The following is an 11,409-nucleotide window of genomic DNA, read 5'->3' as shown; positions in this document are numbered from 1 at the left end:
TATTTTACACACATCTGGAGCAAAAATAAGTGGCTAGTTTCCATTTGATTGCACTGATTGTCCTTCTTTCATTCATCAAAAGCTCCCATTCAGCTGTGAGTCTTCCAAGTGACAGCTGGGCTACTTAGTCAGCAGCTCTAATGTGTGCCGTAGTGCACTGCGTTACCGTTTCCACCAGGATGGAGCAGAAAATACCCCCAGCTTCAGGAGGGTATATCCCCAACACACGACGACATAACAGGCCAGTCCACGTGAAAAATACATGAAAGGGCTGCTCCACCAAAGGCATGCGCCAGAGTCTGATTATGGGAAGGGCTTTTTCATGAACCAAATGAAATGGAAAGAATCGCTTTTAAAATGTGGCTTCCTGTGCGTAAAATTGGTCGGATTTCAACCAGCACCTCCGTGAAATTCAAACTTTAGCCCACTTTTACGCACTGAACGCGTTCACAGCTCATTCCTGTGCGCTGGCTGATGCTTGTAATTGCTGCTCTCTGGGATTTCACGCCCCGCACGACCAGCTCCACGCACGCCAACACTCCAAAGCAAAGAAAAACTGCAGAATTTAACCCACTCTGTCCCTGTCTGCTCGCAATCCTGTCACAAAACGCGTGGGTGAATCGTACAGTAAAAACAAATCATGGGAATTACCTTTAGATCAGCCTCGAATCCGAATCTCACTCAAACGGGAGGGGCTCGGCGGAGATGAATTCTTATTTTTTTCCTTCTTTTACTGATCTGGACCACCCCTCCACCCCCTACTCGGCAATGGTACTCCTTAACGGGGAAGATCGAAAGCAGCCAAAGATTTCGGCCTGACTCGGGTGTGGGGATGCTCTCACTTCGGAGTTAATCGGAAAACTTCGGGAAAGAGCGGCGAGTCTGGCTCGGAGCCAGCAGAAGAAAGCTCTGCGGTTATCCAGCTACTATTGTTCTCACAGTCTGCTGTCACCTAATATGAACCTGAAGAAGGAATCCTCTGCTGATCTTTTTGGAATTTGAATTTAGGCGTTCACATAATATTCATGCTTCTTTCGTTTGGTCCCATCTATTTTATTGCATTAAACAATAATAAAGCGTATAAAATGTAAAAAAAAAAAAAAGATTAAAAAACTCATGACAAACTTCGAGGAATCAAATTACTGTGGAGTTTGTGCATTATTTGCTTCTCTTTTTTTGGGGGGGGTGGTATTTAACTCAATTAAACCCACTCCAAAGAAAATGGTGTTTTTGTTGTTTTAACATGTTTTAACATTTATTCAGGTCGATGCAGAAGCAAGACAGAGTACTCAGACAATGTGCACGTTTACACGAAATCCCGTTTTCAGAAAGCGCTTGAAATGGACAACCTAATGGAACTGCTGTCCGAGCTCTTTATTTTATTATTCATAGCTTTCCGATTCGTCCATGGCACTAAATTGCCTCGCTATGTATGTTGTCGCTGTCCAAGGTCCTGATCTATTCTGCAGCTGCAAGTCGATGCTGTTTTTTTTATTGTTTTGAGTCATGCTGCAGGTCTTTTACAAAGCGAATCGTTTATTTATTTATTGTGCAATCTAAGAATTTTATGATAACCAATAAATCATCTCAAAGTAAAATTGTTGAAGCTTTGTGTTGGAGGCTGGAGAAGCTCATATTTACTGCAGAAGGTCACCGAAAACAAAAGTCACACTGGGAAACGTTATTGAATAAATAAACCCATCTGCTCTGATCTTTTGCCTTCATCATTGTTTTCCCATCTCATCCTTAAATAGACTTGTTTGTGTTTCAATGGAAAATCTCTGGGTTTAGTACTTTAACTAAAAGCTTGTGCAATTTACACAGTTTCATGTTGTGAAATCATTTCCAAGTTCTACTAATTTTATTTGACCAAATCATTAGGTAATTATTGAATCTTTTGAAATTCATTTGAAATATAAAAACGAATAATTTACAAATTGAATGAATAAAATCCCTAGATTTTTGTGCAGGAGTTGCCCCCCATCACCCCCATGTCTTAAAACATGTTTTCTGTGTTATGTAGTGACCAGTATGAGTCAAACCTAATGAATTGACTCCTATTATTACTTTAATCATAATCATTGTTATTTCAGTAATCACTTCATTGGCTAATAGGTGAACACAACAGTGTGTGTGGTTGATTTTCTGTGTGACTCTGTAACATTGACCTGTTACTGTTCTCTAACTTTTTTCTGGGCTCCCTCCAGTTACAACCCCATGGACAGCACCCCCAGCCCCATGACCTGATGATGAGGCAGGTATGGAAGATGGTTTATGTTGTTTTCAAAAAATAGAACAACCCACAAAAGCTGGAGCAATTGCATTGATCGATGTATCAATGTGCTGCGGTGAGAAATCAAACACACATATAGCATAAACACAGAGAAAAGCAGAACAATTACATGGACATGTCTTTTGCTTCCAATCAGTGTGATTTAACCAATCAAAATCAAGGAATTTGCTTTTATCACTACATTTACATAAGTTTTTCTAAAATCCATTAAGAAATTAGAAACTGACTTTTAAATGTCTTCTCCAAGTCTGTTCCTTTAGAGTATTAGATTTAAGTTAGGCTGCATTATTATTTGGCGTTATGGTTGTTTGGATGATTTATAATTAAACTGATTCATAAGATGGAATAAAATGCCAACATTGGCATTATATAGATTAAATTGAATCTAACGACTTCCTTTTGACTGATGATAAACAAAAAAGTATGTATACTGTAATTACTGTTGGTCTTTAATTTCATTTTTAACAATTTTTTTCATCAAAACTTGTTTACATTAAACATGACAAACACCAATTTTGTCTTTTCTACAAATTCTCTTTTATTTCTTTCATGTTTCATGCACAAATAAAATGCTTACACAGGAATGGAATTCCTTTAATGACAAAAGCGAATGGAAACAAAGGACCTGAAAGAATCTTAGATTATAACACTGAATTGGCTCAGAGCAAATATTTCACAGGTTGATATAATGCAGTTAAACATAAACATTTCATAAAACAAAACAACTATAAAATGGTGTTTGCATTTTTGGTTCAAGGACCCCTTTTTTTTAAAAAAACATTTGCGCCAAAATGTTTGCTGTTATAATGGAAATGAATTACAAGATTTATAAAAGACTCAAGTGCTTTATTAGTGGATGTTTCTAAAAATCAAGAGATTGAAATTCAAAAAGATGCCTCTTTTAATGTTAAACTGTTTTTACATTTATATGTTAGTATTAATGTTATCTCAGGTTTTAATAGTTATTGAATTTACTCGCATATTTGCTTCAAAGACAAACGGAGCTCTAGCAAATGTAGCAGTAAACACAAACACCAATCTAACAAAAGCACTGATGTTCCCATGCAAAGTCTGTTTTTCTGTTTTGAAAGTCAGTCATAGAGAATAAAGTTTTCACAATGGTTTGACCAACTGAAAGCAGGGATTTCCTCACCACGTTTGCTGGCGTCTGAGCAAAAACCCCACAGCTGCAGATGTGGACTTTAACTCTGAATCTCTTGAAGTTAAACTGATATTTGCTTTGACTAAATAAGCCGTTAGTTCTGGTTATTCTAACTACTAATTTGACCAAAAAAGAGGTAGAATAAAAGTGGGGTTTTAAATGAAACAACTAAGAAAGATTTTTTTTGATTTGTCCTTTGAGTGAAAGGATTTCTATTTACTAGCTTTTGTGCAAACATGACCCTGTTTCCATCTTTCTAACCATAACCTCACAACAGCACGAGCAAAAGGGGGAAAAAAGCATTAATAATCAAGTTGTTGAAGCATATTTCTGTTGAATTTATTGACAATATTAAGGAATCTGCATTTTGAATTCACAGTTAATTGAAAGAAGTTTAATTTTCTGAGGTGTAGGAAAAGATTAAAAATCTAAATCTTAGCAAACATAAGTTTTCAATATTTAAAAGAACTTTGAATGTGTTTTTTAAATTTTACTTTAAATCAAATGAAATCCAAAGAAAAGGCAAAAACCCCACTGATCCATGAAACATGTCACCTTATATGGCACACAGGAACATAATATAGCTCGAATGTAAAAATCATTGTTTTATGCATTTGTTTTCCTGAATCATGTTGACAGGAAGAAAATGGTGAAAATCCAACAGAACTTTGAGTGTTTGGTAGACGCAATCTGTTTACCAAACGGCATTCTGTCGATTTTGTTTGTGTGAGAAGTAGTGCATTTTTTAATGTGATTATTTACTCACAGAAACTCCTGACACCATCGATGTTTACTACATTTTATAGTTAAAGGTTACTGTAAACTTAAGGAAAGTGTTAAACAGAGACAATTGAGCATTTTTTTCAGCAAGAGTTAATAGTTTTGTACGTAACCATTGTGCTATCTTAGATGACCCCACCCTCACATTGACGTGTTCTCCCTACCATGACAAAGGTGGATAAAGGTGGAAAGATTTCATGTAATCCATGGACACCAGTGAAGATCACAAATCATTGAAGAAAAAAGGTTCAGAGCACTGTCTAGTGGGTCTAGATGACCCAACTCCCAATGTTAAAGTGCCTACATGAGGGGCCTACATGATGTTAAAAGTATAAATCATGGCACATTAATTTGGTCATGTTTTCATTCTCTTTGTCGTCCTGCCTTCATCTCCCTCCTTTATCAGATTCAGACGCTGCCCTCCTTTAACCCACTACATCTTTAAAAATGTTTTACTTTTTTTTGGTTGTTTTTAGATTTTCTGGTTTTCTTGGCTCTTGTCTGGTTTAGGCATCCTCCTCCACCTCCTCTTCGAACTCGCCCTCCTCCTCGGCCGTGGCGTCCTGGTACTGCTGGTACTCTGACACCAGGTCGTTCATGTTGCTCTCGGCCTCGGTGAACTCCATCTCGTCCATGCCCTCGCCCGTGTACCAGTGCAGGAAGGCTTTGCGGCGGAACATGGCGGTGAACTGCTCAGAGATGCGCTTGAACAGCTCCTGGATGGCGGTGCTGTTGCCGATGAAGGTGACGGCCATCTTGAGGCCCCGCGGCGGGATGTCGCAGACCGCCGTCTTCACATTATTTGGGATCCACTCCACAAAGTAGCTGCTGTTCTTGTTCTGGACATTCAGCATCTGCTCATCCACCTCCTTCATGGACATGCGGCCGCGGAACACGGCAGCCACGGTCAGATAGCGGCCGTGACGAGGGTCGCAGGCCGCCATCATGTTCTTGGCATCAAACACCTGCTGGGTGAGCTCGGGGACCGTCAGGGCGCGGTACTGCTGGCTGCCCCGGCTTGTCAGAGGGGCAAAGCCAGGCATGAAGAAGTGCAGACGAGGGAAGGGGACCATGTTGACGGCCAGCTTCCTCAGATCGGCGTTCAGCTGTCCGGGGAAACGCAGGCAGGTGGTGACGCCGCTCATGGTGGCTGAGACCAGGTGGTTGAGGTCTCCGTAGGTGGGCGTGGTGAGTTTGAGAGTGCGGAAGCAGATGTCGTAGAGAGCTTCATTGTCAATGCAGTAGGTCTCATCTGTGTTTTCTACCAACTGGTGGACCGACAGGGTGGCATTGTACGGCTCAACCACTGTGTCTGACACCTGAAAAACAAGGAAAAGAAAAAACTGCTATGGAGCAATGTCACATGTAACTATGTCACCGTCATGTGACCAGGTTTCGGCTTACCTTGGGGGAAGGCACCACGCTGAAGGTGTTCATAATGCGGTCGGGGTACTCCTCTCTGATTTTACTGATGAGCAGGGTTCCCATGCCGGAGCCGGTGCCTCCACCCAGGGAGTGCGTGAGCTGGAAACCCTGCAGACACTCGCAGCTCTCCGCCTCCTTCCTCACAACGTCCAAGACGGAATCCACAAGCTCCGCCCCCTCAGTGTAGTGACCTTTGGCCCAGTTGTTTCCAGCTCCACTCTGACCTAAAAAATAAAGAAAAACGAGATTATGACCCAACGTTTACACAAATAGTTACATTTTTTAACTCACTAGAGAAAATAAACTAAAGTTTTGTCAGTGAGTTAAGACAACGCACTGCTTCATGATGTCATTTAATGAAAGCCTTTATCACGTGTGGTTGAAGAGCACTATTTGTCAAAAGAAAAGGAGGTGATGAAAGCAGCACAAAGCTGGAGCGTAAATTTCAGAGACAAATTTCTTTTACCGAAGACAAAGTTGTCAGGTCTGAAGATTTGCCCAAAAGGTCCAGAGCGAACGGAGTCCATGGTGCCCGGTTCTAGGTCCACGAGGATGGCTCTGGGCACATACTTCCCCCCTGCAAACACACAAACACCAATCAGGTTAACAAAAACTGTAACCAAAAAATCTTCAAAGAGAAAAAGGGAAAAATGCACAAGTGCTTAAAAGAAAAACAAAATAAAACAAGTCATATAGACTTTTTGGCGAAAAAGGAAATAATCTGTTTAAATAAAAATCATTTTGGTATTTTTTATTTAATAAATTAATTTTGACTTACTTTATGCTAAATGCTGATATTCTAGCTGGTGAAGAGCTAACGTCACAGAGTTCTGTTGTTCTAATGGAGTTGGTGTGCAATACATCTTTTGACCACTAGATGGACTCGTGGATCACAGAAAAGGGGGTGCTTTAAGGTGTATTTTGAGTTTGCAGCTGATCTGGGGTTTTTGTTTTCAGATTTAAGTTTTGATTTTAAAAAAAAAGTCAACTAAATGTTTTAGAAATTTCAGAGCTCTCAGTAAAACATAAAACCAGATTTATTTTGTTTTATTTGAGAAAACTGAGCTGCCACAAGATTTAATTCAATTGATAAGAATCAAACTTGATACATAACCATGTGCCCATCTTTTGTTTAGATCAAGTAAAAACATAAAAAATAAAACTCAGAAAAATGTTTCTCACACCAATCATAAAGCTGGACAAATACCTTTAGAAAATATATTTTATTGTTTCAAATATTTAAAAAGAAATTACCATCACCTTTAACTGCAGTTAGTGGCTTAAACCTGTGAACTGCAGCTGCATCAAACTCCACAAACTACATACCCGAGGCTTCATTGTAGTACACGCTGATCCTGTCCAGCTGCAGGTCACTGTCGCCATGGTACGTTCCTGTCGGGTCAATGCCGTGCTCATCGCTGATCACCTCCCAGAACTTCAAAGAAAAAAGAAAAACCCAGGTCACAGAAGAAAAACTTGATTTATTTTTAACAGCAGAACATCTTTTGGTGAAGGGGAATTCTTTGTGTCTTGGGTTATAACTGCAAGTGAGTTTGGGGGAAAATGCAGTCTTCTGTGCCTCAAAGGAGGACACGCTAACTTGAGAACACGGAGTCACAAGACCACCTGAGGAGAGCAGCAGCCTTTTTGAGAGACCTGCTTGTTTGAAACGAGTAAAAGAAGTCTTTCTTTGAAGAGGAGCCTTCTTAGCAGCAGCTGCAGTCTGTCAACTTTCTTCCAACTATCACCACTATTACAGCACCACATACGTTTCATAATGAAACTCACGCACAGCAAAAGCTGAGATGTAGACGCAGGAGGTGAACTGTCGTCACGTTATTTCTCAACATGGGATCATTTGAGGGATCTGTCACTTTAGAGGGAGGATGATGGATCTAACTGACTAGATCTACTGTAGACTAGCAAACACCTCAATAGGAACAGCACTTAAAAGAAAGTTAAAAAATGTTAAAAAGGCTACAATGGAGCTTTTTTATTTACTGTAAGTCACAGTTTTGTCAGAACTACTTCCTCAGTGATTTAAAAAAGTGTTATTATACACAGAAAAGTCTATTATTTTAATGTTTATTTATGTTTGACACCGTTTTTTGTTAAAGGCTGGAGACTAAAATCCTCAGGAATCACAAGATTGCAGCAACAGCCGGAGGGCTGATCACATATCTAAGTTTACCTACTGCCATCTTTAAAAAAGTTCAGTGTTTATACAAGACAAATACTGAAATTGGGAGATTTTATGTAGACATGAAACCCTTTTTTTAAATTCAGGGGCCATTGTTTGGATTAGTACCCACAAAAACAGATAAGCACAGGTTTTTATAGGTTTAGTAAACATTAATGCGTGTTTTGTTTAATGTATGTGAAGTAAAGATTCACCAAAATCTGAATTTTTAGACTTGGAAGCATAGAAAATAAAAAAGGATGAAATACACTTCTACTAATGACCTGGACTTTCCCAGTCGACCCCACAGTCTAGTCTTGCAGCTTCAAGAATGCAGGTTAGGAGTTTGCAGGCAAAGCCTCATGAAGTCTTTAAAGACTCCAGTCACCTCCAACATCACAGACTGAGACTCCAACGCCAAACACAGTTCAGACGAGAGCAAAGACTGTCAGACCAGCTCAGTCGGCTGACCTTAATCTGTACAATGGACTCTGAGTGTGCATGACAGCGGGGGGGGGGGGGGGGGGGGGGGGGGGGCAGGCACAGCAGGTTACCAGAAAGAAGATAGAATGAGAGCCAAATGTTTTAGTCATTTAATCTTAATCACAACTAAGCCTCATGCCCCAGAACAGTCTCCAGTAACCCACCCCACCCACATTTAGACTGACTCAAAGCTTTGACCATTTAAAATATCGCCCTTGTGCCAGGAATCTGGTGCGACCCCCAGGCTCAGCAGCTCATATTCTGGGGCACCTTCATTCAAATCTTGTCATCCTTATGGCAACAAGCTGGTGGATTAAATCATCTTGACCCTTCACCCCATCCTTCAAAAAAAGATGATTTCAAAAGAAAAGCGAGAGGAAATTGACTCCGTTTTGGGTTTCTCCTTTCTTACAACAACAATGAGTTACATCAATTCGTCCTCCCTCTCAGTCCCTCCTGTGGGATATTTTCCAACATAAACGGGCTGAGAAGATTTTGGCTTGATTGTGTAAACGGGTGGATTCAGGCAGTTAATCCAATGTGAAATGTTCCTGACCTCAGGCTCACTAAATCCTCTGAAAATACACTCGTCTTCATTGATCAAGGCCGTTAAGCAGCAGAATCTCTCCATATGTTGTAGCATCAAGGGAAACTTAGGGTGAGAGTTAACGTTTATATTATACAATCAGCTACATTCATCCAACATTTGTCACTTCTTTTACAGTTGTTATGCTATGGAGATGATAAATAGAGCTGCAAAACAGCTGGCAAACAGGAAAAAAGTGATTTATTGTGTGGCAGGGTTTGAGGCTGAGCCCTGCTTCAGGGCGTGAGCATGTGACACACGCAGAGGAAGAGGGCCCATTTAAATGACCTCATCTGGGCTTTCAGATACACACTGAGCCACTGTTATCTCCCCCCTTCTTCAACCTCCTCCGGCTGCGTTCCTCTCCTCTGCCTCAGCAAATTTAACCTTTTCTCGCCAGGCCTCCTTCATTTTCTCAGAGACAAAGACGCAGCCAGCAGACAGGCCAGCAGCTGGCCCTCTGAGTCTGACCCATTCATTCATCATGGCTGAGAGTCACAGTTTCACCAAATGTCTGACTGTTTTATGCTCAATAGCCTTAAGTCTCATGGTATGAAGGAAACATAAAATACTATTTAAATATTGTGAATTGAAGATCGGAAATTTAATAAATTCCCTCATTAATATTTATAATCCAACACATGACAAGCTATTTGAACAGATTCATTGTTTCATTCTCAGTTTGGTCAAGCTTTGCAAATCTTGAGGAGTAAAATTACTTTTTAAAAAGTTGAATACGCACATTCTTTTGGTTTGGACCTAAAGCAAATTTAAATCTGGATTAAAAACAACAAAACTTCCGTTTTCAAAACAAACTGATCATCAAGTCTGCATGTTTTTTGTAATTATTTTCATTTCCTAAACAAAAATTACAATAAATAAAAAGGATGACCTAATGTTAACAAGTTTCTTTGTTTCAATAAAGGGTTAAAAAAATCTTTCTTGAAATTGTAACAGTTGGATCTAGAATAATTTACCTTAGCACCTATTTGGTTCCCGCACTGGCCGGCCTGGATGTGCACGATTTCCCTCATGATGGATGTTAGTTAGGAGATTAACTTTAACAGAGGAAACACAGAGCAGCTGATCTGACTGAACAAGCGCTGTAGTCACAGACAGGCCAACAGGCGCACAGAAATGTCTAGGGCGGGGCATATTTTGCGTTTAAGCAGCTGATTGGCTGCTGTCTCAGGGCCTCAATTCTCATTGGTTCTTTCTCGCGCGAGGGGTTTCCGTGATTTGACGGCAAGGGCCGGAAAAGGATAGGGAGGGATCTGTGAATGTGCCCTGTTGGAGCTTGAATAGAATGGAATAGAATAGAATAGAATAGAATAGAATAGAATAGAATAGAATAGAATAGAATAGAATAGAATAGAATAGAATAGAATAGAATTAAAATGGAATAGAAGAGAATTGAAGAGAATAGAAGAGAAAAGGACAGATTTGTGTTTAAATCAGTTTTTAGAATTCTAAATAAATAACTGCAAATGAATATAAACAGATGCTTTTGTTTAGTGTTGTTGTTTAGGCCTCTTATGTTGATCAGAATTGTGACCTATCATACAAAGTAAATCCAAAATTTAAAAAATTGCATTTAGTGTTTTAACAAAAATTTATATGTCTAAAAAGTAAAATGAGTAAAAACAAAAAAGGGAAAGAGAAAAAGAAAGAAAACAATTCAATTCTTGGTATTGATGGAAGAATCACACCGTATTTGGACTTTTTAGACAAAATTGCAGCAGTGTGACCTTGAAATAGTTAATGTGCATGCTAAAAAAACATTGTGTTATAGTCTGCATGGTGTTTATTACTGTAGAATAATGTTATTGATATGGCATTTTAAATAACTGTAACCTGCAACTAAGTAATGAAACCCTGACAGGCTACTGTAACAAGACAAAAATGTACTAGATATGAGAACATATGAAAGGGTCCTATTTTAATGCGCCTACTCAAGTAATCCTATTTACATGCAAAGAATGAGGAGTGAGTGGATACTTCAAAACACGCAATAAAGATATGAATATAGGGATCCATCCATTAGACTTTACACTGGCCGCAAGGAAGGAGGCCAAAGACTAATGAGCCTGAGAGCCACTGTTCGGGATGAACATCCAAGAAAAATCAGGGGACTCTAGGAAGAAAAGGAGAAGGCTCGGAAGGTGAAAGTGACTGGTGTCCAGAAAAGTGCAGTGCTAGGAACAGCAAAGATCCTGCGCAGGACCCTCAAGCTCCCAGGCCTCTGGTAGAGGACCCAAGCTTAGCTGAGAAACCACCCACGGAGGGTGAGAAAGTAATGATTATATATTCTATCATGTATTTATGTGTTAAAGCATGAATGCATTTTACAAACTGTTCTCTGAAGTCCTGCAAAGAGAATGTCTTCATTTGGAGCAAACTCTGGTCCAACATAAATGCAGCCCAATCCATTTTCTGCATTACATTAATTTGATATTTATTTATTTAATCTAAAATAATAATACAGTACTGTAATAGCACAA

General features: G+C 39.6%; 2 protein-coding genes across 2 annotated transcripts in view; both read right to left on the bottom strand.

Annotated features, from left to right (window-relative positions):
• LOC101155864 overlaps nt 1-1,074 on the bottom strand; it is a 19,890-nt gene extending 18,816 nt beyond the window's left edge. Inside the window, exon 1 of the mRNA XM_023959942.1 lies at nt 652-1,074. The gene's annotated coding sequence lies outside the window, so the exon portion shown is untranslated. The remainder of the gene's footprint in view (nt 1-651) is intronic.
• Nucleotides 1,075-2,811: 1,737 nt separating this feature from the next.
• On the bottom strand, nt 2,812-10,036 carry LOC101168223 (tubulin beta chain). The gene is made up of 5 exons (XM_004074067.4): nt 9,886-10,036; nt 6,987-7,095; nt 6,127-6,237; nt 5,640-5,884; nt 2,812-5,554 (listed from the first exon to the last, which is right to left on the bottom strand). The coding sequence occupies exons 1-5, from the start codon at nt 9,940-9,942 to the stop codon at nt 4,742-4,744; spliced, it is 1,335 nt and encodes a 444-aa protein (XP_004074115.1). The 5' UTR covers nt 9,943-10,036; the 3' UTR covers nt 2,812-4,741.
• Between the last annotated feature and the right edge of the window lie 1,373 nt (nt 10,037-11,409).

Source organism: Oryzias latipes, chromosome 11 (assembly GCF_002234675.1).
Source record: "Oryzias latipes chromosome 11, ASM223467v1".
In the NCBI taxonomy this organism is placed as follows: Eukaryota; Metazoa; Chordata; class Actinopteri; order Beloniformes; family Adrianichthyidae; genus Oryzias; species Oryzias latipes.
Note: the sequence above shows the minus strand (reverse complement) of the source record. Positions and strands in the feature narration are given on the sequence as shown.

Excerpts from the sequence above, each read along its gene's own strand:
- LOC101168223 (XM_004074067.4), bottom strand. The coding sequence starts at position 9,942 with ATGAGGGAAATCGTGCACATCCAGGCCGGCCAGTGCGGGAACCAAATA. Across the intron at positions 7,096-9,885 it reads GGAACCAAATAGGTGCTAAG|TTCTGGGAGGTGATCAGCGA; the intron begins GTAAATTATTCT and ends TTTTCTTTGAAG. Across the intron at positions 6,238-6,986 it reads GTACTACAATGAAGCCTCGG|GGGGGAAGTATGTGCCCAGA; the intron begins GTATGTAGTTTG and ends GTGTGTTTGCAG.